A 20,554-nucleotide genomic window follows, 5' to 3' on the forward strand; every position below is an offset into this window, starting at 1 on the left:
GTATGTTGGAGATAATGCTCAATTTATTTCCGCTTATTTGTTTATCATGTTCATTCAAATTTAAAAACATGCTTTTCGATGAAAATTAACTAACAAAAAATTCTAAGAAATGTGATCTTATTTTGTTTATTTTGCTATGGTTTCTATTGAATGTGAACTGCTTCGATATTCATATTTCATAAATCAATAGTATATTTAGTGATCGTAGTGCGAGCATTAATTTTGATGACGAAATTGAAATGTTGAAAATAATATTGTCAATGAAATTAGAAGCTTTTGAAAGTGTAAAGGGGTAAAATGATGCATGATATAACTGAATAAAAATATTTTCCGAAACCAGCACTCAAAACTAAGAGAGAACAACTTAACTAATATCCAAGATAAACTGAATAAAATTATCAAGAATTACGGTTGTTCACTTGTTCTTCACATATTTAATCTCTAAAATCTCGACAGCATTTCCTCTGTTGTACCCTAGCATGTATTGAGGAATCTCTTCAAGATTGACGCGCTTTCCAACAAAACCACACCAACATTCCTCCGCAGCATCTTCTTCTTCAAAATCATCTAGGCCAAAGCCAAAATCACAAGATAAACAACGGGTAACCGGAACCACTGAACTGTTGGAACAGCGGCGGATTTGAAAATTTAGTTGGAAAGATGCTTACTACTAAAAAAATAAAATTTTATTTTAGGGGAAGACTGTTGGCTGAAATTTGGATTTGCTGTGGCTTTGACACACAACTGTAATGCTTACCTTCGAGTTTGAGATAACTAAGAAAGTGGGAATACCCATTTGCAATAACATCAAGATCGTTCATGCTGAAGTTATACCGTTTTTCGAGAGCCAAGTATAATACCTGGAATGAGTAAAAGGAACTAGGCTTTTAAGGATAAAATGATGGTTCACAACAACCCATTAAAAGTTTCATAATCATCGTCAAGACAGATTATTACAAATCAAATTTCTTGTCCGGTAGCAGCGTTTATTATTGATATCTTGTACACGTCAATATAGCTTATGCGTCTTGTAATTCACATTTAAAACAGGTTCAAAGAATTGATGTACCTTTTCTTGATCGGTGGACATGAGAACTTCTAATGTACTGAACAAAGCATCGGTTAAATCATCGTCGTAAATTACATCTGCAGCTACAAGCAAAGAAGCTCTATTCAACTCTTCCACTTCAGAGACGATCCAACCATAGCTGGACACGGTGATGGAACTTATATTTACCAATATCCTCAAACTTTTTTGTTCTAGTAGATAATTTTTACAGAACAAGATACCTCTTCTGAGCTGATGAATAATCTATGTCCTTAGGGGGCCATGGATGGTTCCAATCAAGTTCACGTACATATACAGAAGCCTTTTCATGGTATAATCCCACATTCAGATGAACATTCTTAGCACAGTTACCAAGTACTTCATCGCCATGGTCTGTTAACCAGCAAAGCGAAAATGATAGTTCGAAGGAATCAGATGACAGATCCATGAATCCAAACTCGTGATAAAGAGTCATGGCATCTAATTAAATAAAGTTTTACCAGTTATGAAGACTGTGTTAGCAGCACGTGCAAGTAGCATGCCAATCAAACCTGTTCAAAAAAGTGAAAGAAATTCCTTTCATACAAGAACCACGATGAGAAATACATAAACTGACTGGTTAAAGTTTGCTGGTTCTATCAATCGCTATTTACTGTCCTTGGGCCAAAAATCAGAAGACTTGATCATAGGGACGAAATGATTCAACAAACCCATAAAACCAGACATAAACAACTTTACCTGTACCGGCTCCAAGATCTACGGCAACAATTCCATCAAACTTGGACGAATTATACATCATATGCAGCACAAAATCGGCCAACACCAATTCTGCTCCCCAGACCTGATCGAGGAAAAACTCGTAAGAATAGCACGCAGACAGAACAGAAGCTTTCCGAATGGCTTGTTAAATACACAGATTGTTATTGAGAAGAAAAATAAGAGATGAATCCACTGGAATTAAACAAAAGAACGAAACATCACTACCAAAACATGGTAACATCTTAAAAAGGGTAAAAATAGAAAAGTTCATTTGAACTGAAGGTATGATGAGCATTCCGAGAAGATGAAGATTTCAGTACCTGGAGACCAACACTTGGGATAGATGAGGTAACATGATGCTGTATGGTGATGACAAAAGAATCATTCCCCCGATCTGAGCATTAAAGAAACAGCATTTCTCAACAAAATTTTCACCCTCTTTGTTTTAATTTTCCCTCTAATTTGTTTGAAGGATTGGGAGATTGAGTGAAGGGTATTTTCAAAATTTCAGAACCATAAGACGTAGGAGCCATTTAATCAGAAGACTTCTGGTTAACATTTTAATTTCCGAACTACCACCTAAGAAAATCAACAAACAGCAGCCAAAAGCCTATATTGGAATTGACACAACTTTTATTTCAAATTCAGAAAAAGTCGAGTGCTTTGTTAAAGCAAAGGATCTAAAATGGCTTCTCCTGTTCAAATTAAACATAGGTCAATTTACATGGAGAATACAACTTTTCAACTGAAGATACCATTGCATTATACGAGGCTAGCTGAGAGGATCTAAAGATGAACCACCCACAAACGTACACATGAACTCTACTAAATTGAACAAAAAGAAAACTCATACATTCTCATCACACGGTCGGTAAACATGGTGAACAATTTTCTAATACTTTAAAAATAGTAATATAACATGACTGAAACTTAATAAAAGCCATCAAAAGACAAGATGTGATGAAAACTATATAATTCTAATAGTTGAAGAACACTTACCAGTCTGCTGAGTCCGCCGAGGTAGAATTAAATCGCCATCTTCATCAACTTCACAAACTTTTGCCCCCACTGTACCCGAACCATCTCCAATCCATTCCACTGCTACATCATTAAACATATTAAGAAACCGTTATCTATAACAAACCACTAAATTGCAAGTCTTGTAGTAAAGTTCATGAATAGAGATACATTTCAATACGAACGAGGTGGATGAACCCAAAAAAATTTAAACTCTATGCAAAGATTTTTCGGAAAAATGCAACTTTCTCTACATTAAACAGCCTCCTCCCATATCTCAAGTGCCCGTATCAAATACTGACAGAGCTGACGCATATTACATAGAGCGATCAAATTGTCCTACATGAGCAACTACTGATTTTACTGCTTCGTACATAGAGAGTGTTCTTAAATAATCATATGTTGAGTTCAGTACAAAAAATCCATTGAATTAAGCCGAAGAATGGAGGGGAAAATACCCTTGCGACGTGGAAGTGAGACTGTAAAATGGGAGATATGAGGACCGGAGTGGTTCGGAGGACAGCCCAGGTGAACCTCACTCATCACCTGTTCCTCCTCCGACTCGCCACCGCCTTCTTGCGTCGGAGACTCTTCCGGCAATCCTGTACCTCCACCTGTCATCGTCCTGTCCGTTGAGAGTGAGAAGATCCGGTCGGTGGAGCTGTGAGCGGCTTAAAGAAGATTCAGATAGCTGCTGGATCACGGGGAACGGGTGGATCGCTACGGCCCAATTCTGACAAATGGTGGACCCTACATCTATATTATATATTAAATTTTTAATATTTTTTTAATAACTAATTTGATCATATTATAATATAACATCTTTAAATATCATAATTCATAAAAACTTCTTTAAAAAAATCGTAAAACCCAAAAATCTATGAGTAGGTTTATTATTAGACGATCTCGCGAATATTTATCTGTGAGATGTGTCAACCCTATCGATATTCACAATAAAAAGTAATACTCATAGCATAAAAAGTAATACTTTTTCATGGATTACTTAAATAAGATATTCGTCTCACAAAATACGACCCGTGAGACCGTCTCACACAAATTTTTGCCAAAATTCTATAACTATCATACTCCATATTTTTATTTATAATTTTTTTTAAAATTATTAAAATATTTCTTTATTTTTATCTTATATATTACTTTAATTGTTCATAATGATTAACAGTTAAAATTTTTAACAAGTAAATAACTTAATTAAGAAATCTATGTACTTGCAGAATCGCTTGCAAGAATTGATAGTCTTTTTCTAATATATCAATCAAATTGCGCTTGGTCCTAAATTTATATCTTTCTACTAAAGGTGCAATTCCAAAGATCTATAAATTATATGTGTTTACAAACCACACTAATTAGGTAACTTGCACGCGTGACAGACTCATCCGAAAAAATATTGGTAAAAGCAATTGAACTGTCGACTACTAATCACACTATCACCTACTTCATCAATTCGGGGTGTGAAAGTCTTTTTATGTAATCTATTAACAACCATTGTTTGGTTAATTTATTGATTATCGAAAATAATCAAAACATGAACATGACACATTAATTGCCAAAAGAATCTACAGGATTATTGTAAACTGGTATGAGTTTGTACATCACAATCAAATCAAGTATGTATTTTTATCATCTAGTAACCATAAAAAGCAGCTGGTGTACATATTACTTGAGCAATATATTTAACTAAGAATGTGGAGGAATCTGATAATGAAGAATTATCAAATACACGTACATCAGGTATACTTCACTTCCCTCTAAAAGCTGCTAATCTGGCCACAAATTCATCATAGTCCGGCAGTTTGGGATGCACATGGCCGTTTCCGTTCAACATCTCGGGCTGTAAAGAAAACGCTCTAGCGTGTCCTTTATGGGGCTCGTTGGTTGGGCTCGTGACTTCACCGGGAAGAGACGATACCCTGTTTGGTGGCAGCTTGATGTTTGAGTCTGATTTGAAGATTCCACGGGGTGTTTTTTTCCTGCTGTAATGAAGTAGAAGGTTATCCATCATCTTTTCTTCTTCGTCTAGTTCGTTGTTGTCGCCCTCCTCGTCTAAGAATTTCAAGGTTCTTTGCCCCTGTGCCACTGCTTGTTCTTTGTTTGTTTCTTTCGATTTTTCCTCGTTCTCGTGTGCTGGTGGGGATTTGAGGGGCCGCCTCCTCACAGATTTCGGCGCTGGCTTAGCTTTGACAGTGGGATATTCTTGATCATCTGTTTCTTTAGGTTCCGCCTTTTCATGGCTCGTCGTTTTTTTCACATCGGATTTGATATATGGAGGAGGGATTGACCCGTACTTGAGAGGCTTTTCTTCATGTTTTTCTTCATTCGGAACACGATATTCTGGTTGGTTATACGTCTCATTTCTTGCGATAGTATCCACTTGAATGTCCTTGATTGGAACACCTTCACTTGTGTATTTCTGCTCATAACCAGAGAGGCCATCTTTCCTCTGAGAACCAGTACATTTTCCAGGGTTCCAGCGTACATAATCTGACCTGTTCCTGGATTCGTTCTTTAGAACTGAACCTTCCATCCTATCACGCGAAACGTACAGTTCATCTTTGAAATCATCAGCAGTATCCTGTAAGATAGTTGAAAATTTTGAAAAAAAATAATCTTTAGGAATTAGGCCTAGTTTGTGTTTAAAATGTATGAAAATATGACTCAGCTCTCACCTTTTTACCAGCAGTTTCATGATACAGCTTGTTTTCCAGATCTTTTGAGCTCCAGTCCACTCCTGATTCTGCAGCAACATCTTGCAATAACTGAAGCTTCATTTCTTTCGCGGGGTGGCTTGATTTCAACTTCTCCATAAACTACACAAGAAATACGAAACTCTTGGATAAAATTCAAGTGACTGGACGGACGCAAGCAGATATATATTCGATCGATTAAATCATTGCAGTTTTGGTATTTGAAAGACTACATATTCATTCAGAAAATTGATATAGTGGATATGTGCATATCTTACATATATGTATCAAATAAGAAATGAGCATGACCTAGAAAAAGGGAAATAAGAATCGGACAGAATGATCACATACTTCGAACATGTGGAACAACAACTTATAATTTGATACAAAGTTATTCACCACAGACTATACCTGTTTGTCGACATAAAAATCCAGCGAATTCGTATATCTCTCGGAAAATAAAGTTCGAAGTTGCCTCAACTCTGGCAGTTCAGCAAGTCTTGCTGCTGCAAACATCAAAGAAGCTACAGCTTCCCTGCACTCCTGTGGACATTCACTGTGAACATAAAACATCAAGTTTCAGACCAATGCGTAGGCAATATCATTTATCATGTTTCTTAGATGTTTACACTGGAGATCATACCTCTGTTTATCCACGGTTCCAAGATTATTTGCGATGGTTACACAACATTGATCGACGAATTCGAAACAGCTGGACCTATTCAACTCGTTTATAAGTCCTTCAGCCTGTTTCAATATTGAAAAAAATTATACATAAAATTCGAGTACTCTTAATATGCTATTCTTCCATTAAAAATCATGATCCGAGCTCAAACCACCTCGTACAAACAGGACAACCAAGACAGTTCAGTTTTTCTGTAAATCACAGATTTTACAGCTCAAATATTCATATCTTCATCAAAATTTAAATTGCCGAAAATTAAATGACAATTAATTGCTTGAGACAGCTTAAAAATCCAATGAAAATCGTGCATCCCCCCTTATCCATGCATGTTGGATGGAAATCTTTAAGAAACCCCTTCAAGATTTTGCCAAAAGAAACGTAATCATTTACACAATTAGCCAAGAAACTGAATGAAAAGAATTTAAAAAAAAAAACAAATTCAAATCAATAAATTCTTGAAAATCCATTTTCCCATAATAGAAACTCATTAAATAAATAAAACACGCAAAATCCGGATTAACAAATTTGAAAGAATTACCCTTCCATAGGCGTTAGTATCCAATCCATTTTTAAGAAGATCGGCAATATCGTTCCGCAAATATTTCTGCATTGCGTTTCTCTTCTTCTTTATCAGCTCAATTCGAGTCCTCGTCTGCTTAATATCCGACTTACTAGATTCAAGAAGAAAAAAGCAAGAACCCCACCAAGAAAATACATAATTAATCAAAAAATAAATCCAAAATCATTTGAAAAAAAATAAAAACTATCCAAGCAAATCAAATTTATCGCCATAATTGCAGCACTTACCATCTGGAATAAAACTTGCTTTTCAATATCCCGTCTAACATTTTCTTTTCCTTCAGCGGTTCCCTCTTCTCTCTTCCTCAAGAATGATCAAAATCTCCGTGTATGTGCATATATATATATATATTGTATGTATATGTCTAATGCCTGAAATATACGCCAAGAATAACCAAGACTGGAAAGAAAAAGAAGCAGGTTCGAATGAGGGAATCAAGAGAAAGAATACTTTATATATACTGAAAATCAAAAGGGTTTCTGGTTTCCTTTTTTTCTACAGAATTATTAGTGTTATAATGAATCAGAAAGGCAATCAAATCGCCATTAAAGAACCTCTCAAGAAGATCGAAGATACAAATATACACACACACATGTTAATTATATATAATATATATATCGGTGGAGAGTGGATTCTGGAGAGGTGGTGTGCCACGTCGGATTCGAACCAAAATGGTGTAACAGTATGAGATGAAATGACGACAACGGGGCTTCATCTTCAGTGGATTACGGGCTGTAAAGTAGAGAAAGCTCCGGGATGGAAGGGTATTTTGGGGATTTGAAAAGGTGTCGTGGACAGAATTTAGAGAGAGTACGAGGTGGCGGGGTAGGGTCCACATGAGAGTGGGAGTGCAGAGAGACAAATCGGGTCAACCTGCATGCCCCATGTTTTTAGCTTCATGTTATTTTTGTGTGTATAGCATTTTTTTTTCTTTCTTTTAATTTCAATTTATATTGGGAAATTAGAAATTTAATGTGTTATTATATAATTTTTAGGATCACGTGTTTGTTGTTTTATCAACTTTTATAGATAATAATAAAAATTTAAATATAATATTTTAAATTGTATATGAGTTGGAATGTCATGTATTTATATTTAATAAAATTGGAAAATAAAAACAAATAGAAAATAAACAAATAATATTATTCCATTAAAAGAAGAAGAATATAATAACATACAAAGCAAACAATGTTCTATGTTCTCCTTGCATTTTTCGACAAAGTATCTCATATAATTGTGAAAGATCAAACTTCTTTCAACGAAATCATATACACGTCTATTTTCTAATCACAAAAATGACAAAAACTTGTGTGAGACGGTTTCACGGATCGTATTTTGTGAGACGGATCTCTTATTTGGATCATCCATGAAAAAAAATTATTTTTTATGATAAGAGTATTACTTTTTATTGTGAATTTGGTAGGGTTGACCCGTTTCACATATAAAGATTCGTGAGACCGTCTCACAAGAGACATACTCCACAAAAATTCTTATGAAATCGTCTTACCAATTAATTTCGTGACATAAATATCTTATTTGATCCGTTTTACGAAAAAATATTTTTTTTTCACAAAAAATTTTGTGACATCGTCTCACAAAATTTTATAAGATGAATTTTCGACCTGACCTCACTCAAAAAAATATTAATTTTTATGTCAAAGTATTATTTTTCACAGTAATTATAGATCGGATCGACTCGTCTCATATATATAAATTCGTGAGACCGTCTCACAAGAGACATACTATAATTTTTATGCAAAAATATTATTTTCCACTCTAAATATGAATCGGATCGACTTGTCTCATGGATATAGATTCGTGGAATCTTTTCACAAAAGACATACCTTTTTCAAATAATAGAGAATCAATAAAATATAAAATTCATAAATATTCCTTGTGAATTTGATAAAAATAGGAATACACAAAAATTCCTTAATTAAAACAAATAATGTTAATCTTCATGTGTTTTTGTTTTCATAAAAACTCATATGAGATCGTCTCATCGATCAATTTTGTGAGATAAATATATAACACGACCCAACTCATTAATTTTTTTTTATTTTTATGTCAAATGTATTATATTCCATTATAAATATAGATATGATCAACTTGTCTAGCGAATATAGATCCGTGAGAATGTCTCACAAGAAACGTACTCTTGTTTTTCTCGTGGAGGAGAAGTAGAAGAGATGGGGTAAGATTTTCTTTTATTCTTTGATTTATAATAAAATTGTTGTTATTCTATTTTTTATCCTTAATTTCCAAGAATGGAAGGTAAATCTAAAACTACCATTCTGGCTTACTAAAAAGTATTGGAGGTGATAACTTCCTTTTTTATTCAACACTGAGAATAATGGTGGATGAGATCCTAGGGCACTACCCTCACTTCATTTCAACGGGTAAGATCTTGCTACATATGCATGGGTAAATCTTGGTCATCCATCCTATCATGGAAGCAATGCCCACATGAGTAGGATGAAATAAACCGAGAATAATAAAGCAATTCTTTTCTTAATTATACTATTTGTTTCATAAATGGAAAGTTATATTAATTTATACCAAATAGTCCATATAATTCATCCCAACATGTAGAATAAATATATATTCCGGAATAGTTTTTTTTATATTACATTTTTTACCTTAGTAATATACGATGTGCTCGGCGCAACTAATAATGCGGACATCTAAAACATAAATATATAAAAATATAGTTTTCACGTTTCGACTCAGTCCATATTTTAAATGAAAAATAATACATTTGACATATAAAAAATAACAAATTTTCATGAGTCAGTTTTGTAATATGTTACTATCACAATATTGACCAGTGAAAACGGTCTTATAAAAATTTTACGAAATATAAATTCTTTTAAAAATATGAATTAATAGTACTTCTCCATTTGTATCATATCAAAACTATTAATTTGTTGTATGTGAAGTGTGAAAGATAGATGATCTAAATCAGTATTATAAGAAATAACATTGATCAATTTAAATTTTTTATGATTTAAAATAAGTTTACATTTTTGTAAAGGATTAATAAAAAAATAATTTGAATTTAATTAACATAAAGATAGTGGACGACTAGGTAAAAGTATTTTAGCACTATGTTTTTTATTCGCAAAAAAGGTTGATGCTTTTCCACATTGCGGTAATTAGCAAATCTTTTAATTTAGAATAAATTCGCGAGAGAACCTATGGACGTCTTAGAAAGGTGAAAGATCTAATATTCATATTTTTTTAATTAAATTAAATATAGAAAGAATAAAAAATTGTATACGCGACCTTGTCATCCCACATGATTGTATCTTAATTCTTTCCATCATATTTTTTTTAATGTGTAACATTATATGACTATTACAAAAGAGCAACAATCTCATGAATCGTGAGATAAGTTGATCGATTACATTGTAAATATATTAAAAAAATACACAAGTAATTTAACTTTTTTTTTTAACGTTAAAAAAAAAAATCCCGAAGAACAACAGAAGAAAGCCAAGATGGAATATTTCCATCTAACCATTGGAAATCTAGAGAAACATCTAAAGCTCTGTGAGCTAGAAAATGAGCCACACAGCTGGTCGAGCTATACATATTTTTAATGGAAATAAAGCTAGTGCCCAGAAGCAAAAAATTGACATCCAAGGCTAGAACCCCTACAGGATTAAGAGCTAAGCGAACTGTCTCGAAAGAATCTGAGAAATACAAACATTAGAGATGTCAATGACCAAACAGAATTTCATCTCACAATATAACACCAAGTGCTCAGCAGCAAGAACCCAAGCTGGCACCCCCTAACCCCAAGCTGGCGCCGCCACCCCACGTTTAAAGTTCACTACATAAGAGGGTTTGTTAAATTCCAATCGACCACTATAAAGTTGACATATAAATTAAACATTTCTAAATAAGAAGATATATCACCATTAAAAATATAACCTTTTATTTTATTTAATTAGTTATCATATGTTTTGATTTTTATTACATCATAATATATATTTTCTTCATTTATAAATTTAACAAATCCGACCATCTGGAGCTTTACAGACCCCTACTCGATGCATGAAAAGCACAAATTCGGAGAATAAATGAGAACAAGAATATGTGTGATGCACATATTCAGAATTTGTGGCTTTTTCCCTCATTAGGATCATGGCGAGTTCACAGAATTCTTTCTCTTCAAACAAATTCTCAATCTCCATGAAACCATCCGTTTTTCTCATGGACAAAAGGATCACATACTCGTTTGCTGAAACTAGTGGATTGTAATCTTTCATTGATTTGGTGTTTGTTTTGAAAGATTTGATTTTGATAAATGTTGTTTATTATCTCTTTAATTTGAGTAAAATACTATTAATTCATTATCATTTTAAGGTTTACAATTTTATTGCTGATTAATTATTGATCCAATCCAAATTATTATTATCTAAGATTCATTTTTTTAATAAAAAAATTAAGATGAAAGTTATGAGTTATATTAAATGTCGTGGAAAATAGCGTCATCTACAAAATCTAAATAGTTCAGTCCTCCATTAGCTCATTTTGTGGGATTTGCCAATCCCACAAAATAGTGAAGCTTTACAAATTTTAAAGAAATTTGGGGTATCAAATCACACTTCATTTAATTTTTTTTTGTATTGAATTCATGAATATGCTACCCAAATCGGGTCTGCAGCACCGATGAACCCTCACGATTTTGAAAGTCGATGGATTTCAATTGGCCAAACGATCCATCAAAAGCTGCACCAAGGAAGATTTTTTCATAGCGCCGTGGGTGATTCAAACTTCCATTGATTCACTCTGGTTTACCTTGAATTATAGTCGTATGGAATGGAGATGACCAAGCTTGGGTATTTTTTTCTATTTAAATTTCAGTTTTACTTCAATCGGGTTTTGCGTCATTTTTCATAGTATTTTTTTTTTATCACAATTTTCATAGTATTTGAGTTTCAAATATGTATTATACACTAGAAATAATGCACGTGCGAGAAATATTTATTTAAAAATTAGTTCGGTTTAAATGATTGTTTTGGTAGATTATGCGTGGTTTTAAGTTTTTTCTAATTTCAGAATTATGGTTCGATTTCTGGTTTTCAAAATTAAAACCGAAGTTTCCGTTTATATATAATATATGCTAAAGTATTAAATAGGATATGCATTCTCTGAGAAGTTGTTAGGGTTATTCATGTACAACAACAATACTTATTTATGAATTCTTGATTCTGATGTGTCAAATAACTTGCAAAATATTTGATTTGTTTTGAATTATTCCCTTACGTTATTGCTGAAAACCGCGATGTAGCTGGGAGGTCGGATCTCGCGTGGGAGGCTCGGATCGCACCTTCGAAATCTGGAAGCACAAATTAGAACGTTAGAAGGGGGCCGGAAGGTTATTCAGGCGTAGCCCCTCCCGACTCTCAAGTCAGATAATAGAAAACCGAAAAAATATTGTTAAGTGTTTAGAATGAGTGAATGTATGAATGAACAAACAATTACTAGAACCTGATATATATAGGAGAAGAGTCCTTATATGACTGAGATTCCTCGAGGGCTAAAAAGGTATTTCGTAGAGTCCTTGATGGCTAAAACAGGTATTTCATAGAGCCCTGATTCTATAGGACTCTAGATTATCAGAATCTCAGTTATAATTACATCAAATCTTTAAGAGATTTATTTTTGCGGGCTACGCCTTGATGTTCGAGTGGGAGCTCCTCGAGCCCGTCTCATAACCGGATCCCTGTGAGAGCTCGGCCGAGACATCCTCAGTCGATGCGATAACATATTCTGTGAGGTCAGCTCGGACCATGATGGGATGTTGGCCATCTCTTTCTGATCGACGAGATTATGGAAGTATGGGAGGTCGGCTAAGATGAGCTCCCGGATGACCTTCCAACGAATCTGCTTAGAAGTAGTCTCGGGTAGGCCCCTAGATCTGACAGTTTCAAGTTAATGAGGTGACCTTCTAACGGGCTCTGACCATGAAGATGACCTTCCGAAACTCTGCATATTGGGCCTGATTTCACCTAGGTTATCGAGAGTGGGCCGAGTCCCTCCCCTGAGGTATCACCTTCATTTAATTAATTTTCTATATTTTTTTGTAAAATAATTTTTAAAAACTAATTTGTTATAAACATATTTTCCCGTTCTCCCATTAAAATTTTGGAAAATATATCTTCCACTAATATACAAATAAGGCATTTCATTTTATTTTATTTTATTTTCTAAAAACTTTCAGGTTATTATAAAAATGAAACAAAATACGTGTAAATAAGATATAGTTTAGTTGCATATTAAAAATAATGAAAATACATTCCTATATAAAAATATAATTAATACCATCTTTTTTTATTGTAACACCTGTAATTTTATTCAGAATGCAATAAATCGTCTGTTACAAGATTCACCAACCAAAACGAAAAAACCCCATTTTCCCAAACAAAAAGAGCAGGGGAAGAAAGCGAAAAAAATACAAGTGAATGTGCCACCTGATTTGCCGATCTGCCAACCTGTCTAAGATCGATATCAGTGCGGCTGTCCAGTGAGTTCTGAATTTCCAATGCCAGCGAACCACAATAACTTAAATCTTCTGCTGGGTTGATGACTGCTTGCACCGCCAGTAGAGAGTCAATAGTAATTACATGGGCTTCTATCCCACGTTCCTGCAACAACCTCATCCTATCTCTTATTGAAAGGAGCTCAGCGAAAGCCATCGACTGTGGCTTAGAGATTCTTTTTCCGAAGGCAAGCAGTATTTGACTGTCATGATCTCGCACTATGCCCCCAATCGAATAACCACTAGTGTCAAAATTAACCTCCGCGTCTATCTCAAGTTTGAAGGTGTTAACTTGTGGTCTCGTCCAGCATTCGAGCTGGGATAATGGCTTCGGAGCAGGTGCGGTAAGTAAGGATTCCCTAGCTTCCTTGAAGTCTTTCAAAAGGGTGGCGCTCCACTCCACACCCAAGTGAGCACATCCAGGCACCTTCTCATGCCAAAGCCGCAATATATCATGCCAGACAGCCCAGGTGCGCATCACAATAACCTCCATATCTTCCTTGCTTAACACTGCTTTCATTCGGATGAAGGTATCCAAGAAATCCATGTCTTTTACCTGTTTCAGAAAAGGATGAAATATTGTATCCTTCCAACAATTCTTTGCAAATGGACACCAAAACAGAGCGTGCTCGGTTGAATCCTAACCATAACCACACAACTGACACAAATCGATGATGGGAACATTATGCCGCAGCAGGTTCGCGCGAGATGGAATAATGTTCTGCAAGGCTCGCCACAAAAAAATCCGAACCTTAGGAGGAACTGACAATGACCATACAAATTTCCACCAAGATTTCGCATGGGTGGTCGAGGTATGGTTGGGCATATCAAAGAACCCGATATCAAGCTTGTAACCATTCCACATAGTGTACTTTCCTTTAGGATCATAGAGCCAGAATCGAGAATCCTCAGTCGCATTATTTGCTTCTGGGATAGCTAGAACATCTTCAGCTATATAGGACGGGAGGGTGGTTCGAATCAGCGACTCATTCATGCTCCATTCACGATGAAAGAGTTTACTTTATCAAAATTATTCGGGATACCTGCAGGCCGCCTTAGAGACTGCAATCCCGAAATCCATTGGTCTCGAAAAGTTGCGATTTTTTCTCCATTACCAACCCGCCAACACAGCCCTTTCCTCAGTAGATTTCTACTCCACAAAAGTGATCTCCAAATAAACGAGGGTTTATTACCTGACAGAGCGTCCATAATATTATGATGCTTGAAATATCTCGCCTTAAAGACCCGAGCTACAAGAGAGTCTGGATTAGTGGCAATTCTCCAAACTTGTTTCGCAAGAAGGGCTCTATTGAACACTTCCAGTTTACAGAAACCCATTCCTCCCATACATTTTGGCACACATAATGTAAGCCAATCTTTCCAGTGCATTCGCCGTCTCCCTTCTTCCATGCCCCACCAAAAATTCGCGCATTCTCGTTCAGTAGCCTCACAGATCGCCTTAGGTATATGGAAACAAGACGTAGCATATGTGGGGATGGACTGTAAAACAGATTTGATTAACGTTTCTTTGCCTCCGGCAGAAAATATCTTGTTGCCCCACCCTTTCATGTGTTTCACTATAGTCTCAATTAAATATCTGAACTGGAGCTTTTTGCTACGCAAAGAGAAGGTCGGAAATCCCAGGTAAATGTCATGGCCCTGCATAGTAGATATATATAACATCCTCTTTATCTGATCAGCAATCACTGGATCCGTATTCGGACTAAAGGATAAAGATGATTTCTCAAAGTTTATTAGCTGGCCCGAAGCTTTTTCGTACAACGATAGACACTGACGAAGATTCAAATAATCGGCGATAGTAGCTTTTAAAAATATGAGGCTGTCATCAACAAAGAATAAGTGAGAGATTTGGGGACTAGAGTTTGCAATATGGACACCAGTAATCAACTTACGTGATTCAAAGGAGCTCAAAATCGATGACAGCCCTTGAGCGCACAGAACAAATAGAAAGGGTTATAGAGGATCCACTTGATGCAACCCTCTGCTCGGATTAATGTTGCCTATAATACCGCCATTGAGTACAATCGAGTATTTGATAGTACGAACACATCGCATCACCTTCTCAACCCATATAGGATCAAATCCGAGCTTACCCTTAATTTGTTCTAGGAAACCCCATTCCACTCTATTGTACGCCTTGCTCATATCGAGCTTTAATGCCACGTATCCCTTGCTCCCTTTTTTTCCTGCTCCGTATCTAGTGTAGAGCCTCATAACCCAGTAAGATTTTATCTATTATCAGTCTACCCGAGACAAATGCGCTCTGGAACTCATCTACTGCCATTACCAAAATCTTCCGAAAACGATTAGTCAAGGCTCGGGAGACGATTTTATAGTAGACGTTACATAAGCTAATAGGTCGGAAGTCCTTCATAAGCATAGGATTTTTTAATTTTTGGAATGAGAGTGATTATAGTCTCATCCCACTCATGAAGCGGGGATCCATCATTCAGTACCCTCAACACAGCCTCTGAAACCTCCGGGCCTACACCCTACCAATATTTCTGGAAAAAGAATGCCGACATACCATCAGGTCCTGGAGCTTTCTCCGGATACATATCAAACAAAGCTTTCTTAACTTCTTCAGCCGAAACTGGAGAACATAACACCGAGTTCATCTGCTCATTAACCTTCGGTTGAACACAGTCGAGCACCGGATTCATATCTTGGATCCTTGGGTTACCCGATGTAAATAAATTAAAGAAATAGTCCACAACAATCTCGGCCATCCTCCTCTTATCAGAACACCAGTCACCATGCACCGAAAACAGCCCACTAATAAGATTCTCCACCCTTCTGGTTGAGGTACAAGCATGAAAGAATTTTGAGTCTTCAATCGATTTAAGAGGGATCTTTTTTGCTTTATTTGACTCGGAATGCGTCTAAATCGATCTCCAGCCCATGCACTGAGGGCTAGCTTGCATTTCATGATGCGGTCTGAAAGCGTGAGTGTGGCATCATTTGAGCACCAGCCTCGAGCAACTACTTCCGCGCAATCCAATTCCGTGGCCCAATGAGTATCAAAACGGAACATAGAGTTATGTGGATGAAGATTTGTTGTCGCGGAGCCCAGTTCCAGAAGAATAGGCCGATGATCCGAATGATAGAATTCCAACGATTCAGCTCTAGCTGTAGGGTACAAAAGTCTCCACTCTAATGTGCCGACATACCTATCAAGGCGTTCAAAAATGAGATTATTTGATGAGCGCCGATTAACCCATGTAAAAAATTCACCGCTGCCATGTAAATCCTGTAGTGTGCAATCATCAAGGGCATCTCGAAATGCCTGAGTTTGATGTAAAGGCCTCAAATTACCTCCCAATTTCTCCCGATCAAAATAGATTTCATTAAAGTCTCCTCCTACAAGCCACGGGACACCTATAAATTCCTGGATTCCATATAACCGTCGAAGAAGCTCCCATGAGAGGTGTCTGTTGCTAGCCTCCGGGTTGCCATAAAATCCAGTAAATCTCCAACATTTCTCAAAATGCTTCACCATGCAGTCGATATGGCCGGACGAATAGGAGTGAACCGTGACATCCAACGGTGCTTTCCACAAAAGAATCAATCCCCCGCTTCTACCTTGACAACTCACAGTAAACACACCGAAAAATCCAAGAATATTTTTCCACCATCAACACTGATAGTCTCTCATTTTAGATTCTGAAATGAATAGTAGAGACGGGTCCTTTTCAGCGACTAATCTCTTAAGTTCACGGAATTCCCGTTGGTTCCCAAGCCTCAGAGCATTCCACACTATACAACTCATTGGTGTCGGCGGGGTTGCTTGGCAACCATCGCTGAAAATGTACTGTTGGTACCATCCATCAGCTGCTCAAGAGCGCGTTTTGTCCCGAGCACTGGATGATCATGCTGAGAGCTCGTCTCGCCATGGACTCTACCACTGAACAGAGTAGACAAATGGTGTTGCTGGCCTAATAGAGAACCCTTCTCCCTGGCCCTGCGTTTCCAACGTGTATGAGACTTAGGCTTTGGGTGCTTCGTAGTCTCCTGATCGTCCATTGGATAAGCAAGACTAGAAGCGTTCTCAATAGATTGCTCCCCGTGGTTGCTTTTTTCTGGATTCAACTGCTCAATAGACAAATAAGGATGGGTATGGTGTGACTCACATACAGCCAATCTACGTGGTGTTTTTGGTGTCCCCAATATATGTAAGGAGCGTGTATCATATTATCATAAATCTTATATTGATTATCGATAATTCCTGAAATTATCATGTGATTACGTATATGATGTATATCATGACAATGAAAGTGAGAAAATAAGTGGTGAGGATGAAAGATTGTATTAGAAATTGATTTGTGCGTGAAAAATATGCTGAACCGCAATAGAAAGTGACACATGTTACAGTTTTTAGCATAATTAACTGAGTATTAGTCCAAATGAAATGAGGCCAACTTCATTGGAAAGCTAATACATAGTAATAAAACTTTCATGTTTTGAGTTTTATCTAAATCCATTTTCAAAATAAGGGCAAAATCATTCCAAAATGTATCATGTGTGTTGCAGTTGCTAATTCAAAACTTAAAATAATGTTTCAGATAGAAAAATTCGCGCTAGGGCGCCAATTTTTGCGCCCCCCAGCGCGAGACCAAGCCAAATGGTGTTCCGGCAGTAGTAGGAGCGCTAGGGCGCCCAAACTTGACTGCCCCAGCACCGATACAGCTGTTGCACACGTTTTAAAGTTGATAAGAATGAATTTTTACATTAATTCCTTTCTTCTTCCTTTGAATTTTTGAGAGAATAAGTTAGAAATCGATTTCTTTTGTACGAAATCACCTCGAAACATTGTCCAAACTTGGAACAAAATATATATTCGGAATCCTCGCGTCGGGAGCTTCTTTTGAGGTAAGTTTCTTCTAGTTTCAGCACCTTTAATTATTGAAGTGCTGGAATAGCATGTATTTAAAGTCGAGATTAATATATGTGGTATACTAACCGACAAGAAACTAAGTTTTGAAGTCGGAATTGAATTATGCTATGATTTTGATTTGATACGAATTTTTGAAGTTTCAAAAGATATTTGAAACTTATATTGTTGAATTTGAATGAAATTATTGATTGAAATGAATGTGTTATTGATGTAGATGGAGTTTCTGTACTAAATTCTTAAAGCTACATCGACTGAAAACGAAGAATTGAGGTATGTTGCGATCGAGTAACATACGACAGGTATTTGTATCATATGATATATGTTTGATTGATTTGATTGAGAATATATGTCTATATGTCTTATTTGTTGAGTTTATGTGGCATACATGACATACACGTTGAGCTATGATCCTTGAATACCTTGATATGATTTGGATTTGATTATGGGGTTTGTGAACACGATGCTATGTTTGGCATTATGTGGTCCTTAACACATAGTCATTTGTGGCCCCGATGATTGATTGAGATTTGGGATTTGATGGCGCTTTGTCGACGCTATCATACGAGTATCCCTGATTGAAGCCGATGTGCTAGTTCGAGCATTGATTTGATAGCGATTCGTTTGATTCTAACATGTGCTCAGTGGATGAGCATTTGACCTGATACCTCCACGACATACATGCATTTCATATCATATATCATTGTTTAGATACTTGTGGTATGTATTGTGGTTGTTTCAGACTGAGCTTTGGTCACCCCATAGGGGCTGTTGTTGTCTTTGTATGTGGACAATGACAAGTACTTCAAGTTATCAGGAGACCGGAGATGGTACTTCTGGAGGGAGTCACAGTTTGAGCTGATGTTTAGTGGTCTTTCCAAGTGTATATATATGTATCTATATACCGGAGCATGTCCCGATGATATGAGTTTGGTTGTATATAGTTGATATGGATTATGTGTGGGCTTATTTTCTATTGTGATTGAGATAGATGAGACTATATTATATACTACTTTTCGTATTATAATTACAGTTGATATGTTTTGGGCTCATTGTAAAGAAAATTTAAATTCGTTTTCCGCTGTAATTAATTAACCCTAAGCAAAGTGCATTGTAATAACGATTAGGAGTTAAGAGCCCCACAATATATCAATAGTCATTATAATCCCCTCTTTAGATTGATCATCCACACTTTGACCAGCAACATCAACCCCCTTTCCGTCTTTGTGTAAGAAACCACTCGAATAACTTGCACCGATACTCAGAACTGTAGGAGGGGCTGCCCGAAGTATAGATTGACTTGCTGCATTGCAACTTCGGTGGTGGGGGGGGGTTGTCGTGATTTGATAAGTCCCCCACCCCTTGTAGAAGCTTTCAACTATCTACCACAGCTCATCTTACCAATCTCTTTAGGCTCTATTTCACAATCCCGGAAGGAATGTCCAATACGGCCACAATTATAGCAAAAATTTGGCAATCTTTCATATGACAATATCACAAAGACGTCTTCCTCATCGCTATGAAGAGAAAGTCGGATATGTTGTTTTAAAGGCCTCGTAATATCAATATGTACCTTAACACGAGCGTATCTGCCCATAGCGAAGCCATTCTCTTTCGTGTCAGTCTCTTCTACGGCCCTAAGGTGTTGTCCCAGTTTATCCAGAAAGTCCTTATGCATGAATATAAGTGGGAGATTGCAGCATTGGATCCAGATGGAAATTTCCGTTAAAGTCATCATGCTAGGCGTTTGCATTTCACTCGGCTGCCGAAATATAATTATATCTCTGAAGAAATTCCATGGGCCACCATAGAGAGCACGCTTTTTATCCAGCACGGATTTGAAATCTAGAAGAAACATATTATCTCCTAAGGCGCCGATCTCAATGTGTTTTGTGGCTTGTAGTATGCGAGAAATATGAGTCACGAAGGCCTCACGGTTAACGGCCTTGGAAGAGAAGACCTTAGCCACAAGGCAATTCCCCATACGTTGCTTGCCAATCAAAAGAAAGTCAGCCTCAATTGTAAGGCGTGGATCGTTGTTTGGTACTGAAGAAAGCTTAAGGTTAGTAACCAATCGAGCAACTTCATCTGGGTCCATGTAGAAAAGAGAAAACACTCACGTGCAAGAACGATTCCGAGCGAGAAATTGAGAGAAGAAAACCCAATCAATGTAGAGAAAACTCCCACAGCGATTTCACGAGGAAACCCAAGAGAGAAGAAAACCCTCGCAGGCCGCTTCATGAGGAAACCTAGGAGAGAGTGACCCGTGAGATAGTTCATAAGTGCTTTTGTGCTAATAAA

The 20,554-nt window shown here is 36.6% G+C and overlaps 2 protein-coding genes and 1 long non-coding RNA gene across 5 annotated transcripts; 1 reads left to right on the top strand and 2 right to left on the bottom strand.

Moving 5' to 3' along the window:
* Positions 1-280: 280 nt before the first annotated feature.
* On the bottom strand, positions 281-3,548 carry LOC140975785 (uncharacterized). 3 transcript variants are annotated; one of them, XM_073439696.1, is made up of 9 exons: positions 3,283-3,548; positions 2,807-2,905; positions 2,128-2,201; positions 1,787-1,889; positions 1,549-1,599; positions 1,291-1,441; positions 1,070-1,208; positions 758-860; positions 281-567 (listed from the first exon to the last, which is right to left on the bottom strand). In XM_073439696.1, the coding sequence occupies exons 1-9, from the start codon at positions 3,443-3,445 to the stop codon at positions 416-418; spliced, it is 1,035 nt and encodes a 344-aa protein (XP_073295797.1). In that variant the 5' UTR covers positions 3,446-3,548; the 3' UTR covers positions 281-415. The 3 variants fall into 3 exon arrangements, with proteins under 3 accessions (XP_073295797.1, XP_073295796.1, XP_073295798.1); XM_073439695.1 differs by having other exon boundaries at positions 2,807-2,908; XM_073439697.1 differs by having other exon boundaries at positions 553-620; positions 2,807-2,908.
* An 840-nt stretch (positions 3,549-4,388) lies between these two features.
* Positions 4,389-7,345, bottom strand: LOC140975787 (uncharacterized). The gene is made up of 6 exons (XM_073439700.1): positions 7,019-7,345; positions 6,750-6,882; positions 6,170-6,273; positions 5,938-6,082; positions 5,509-5,649; positions 4,389-5,414 (listed from the first exon to the last, which is right to left on the bottom strand). The coding sequence occupies exons 1-6, from the start codon at positions 7,057-7,059 to the stop codon at positions 4,581-4,583; spliced, it is 1,398 nt and encodes a 465-aa protein (XP_073295801.1). The 5' UTR covers positions 7,060-7,345; the 3' UTR covers positions 4,389-4,580.
* Positions 7,346-13,134: 5,789 nt separating this feature from the next.
* On the top strand, positions 13,135-20,352 carry LOC140975789 (uncharacterized). Its single transcript, XR_012175034.1, has 2 exons — positions 13,135-17,521; positions 19,391-20,352. It is a non-coding gene; the product is annotated as an uncharacterized lncRNA (long non-coding RNA).
* The last annotated feature ends 202 nt before the right edge of the window (positions 20,353-20,554 follow it).

This window comes from Primulina huaijiensis, chromosome 4 (genome assembly GCF_012295235.1).
Source record: "Primulina huaijiensis isolate GDHJ02 chromosome 4, ASM1229523v2, whole genome shotgun sequence".
In the NCBI taxonomy this organism is placed as follows: Eukaryota; Viridiplantae; Streptophyta; class Magnoliopsida; order Lamiales; family Gesneriaceae; genus Primulina; species Primulina huaijiensis.

What these genes read in the sequence shown, in the direction of transcription:
- LOC140975785 (XM_073439695.1), bottom strand. Translation starts at nt 3,445, where the DNA reads ATGACAGGTGGAGGTACAGGATTGCCGGAAGAGTCTCCGACGCAAGAA. An exon ending in TCGGCGGACTCAGCAGACTG is followed by an intron (nt 2,202 to 2,806) that starts GTAAGTGTTCTT and finishes TTTAATGCTCAG; the next exon opens with ATCGGGGGAATGATTCTTTT. An exon ending in TATTCATCAGCTCAGAAGAG is followed by an intron (nt 1,209 to 1,290) that starts GTATCTTGTTCT and finishes CACCGTGTCCAG; the next exon opens with CTATGGTTGGATCGTCTCTG.
- LOC140975787 (XM_073439700.1), bottom strand. Translation starts at nt 7,059, where the DNA reads ATGTTAGACGGGATATTGAAAAGCAAGTTTTATTCCAGATG. An exon ending in AGCAAGTTTTATTCCAGATG is followed by an intron (nt 6,883 to 7,018) that starts GTAAGTGCTGCA and finishes TCTTGAATCTAG; the next exon opens with TAAGTCGGATATTAAGCAGA. An exon ending in ATACTAACGCCTATGGAAGG is followed by an intron (nt 6,274 to 6,749) that starts GTAATTCTTTCA and finishes ATATTGAAACAG; the next exon opens with GCTGAAGGACTTATAAACGA.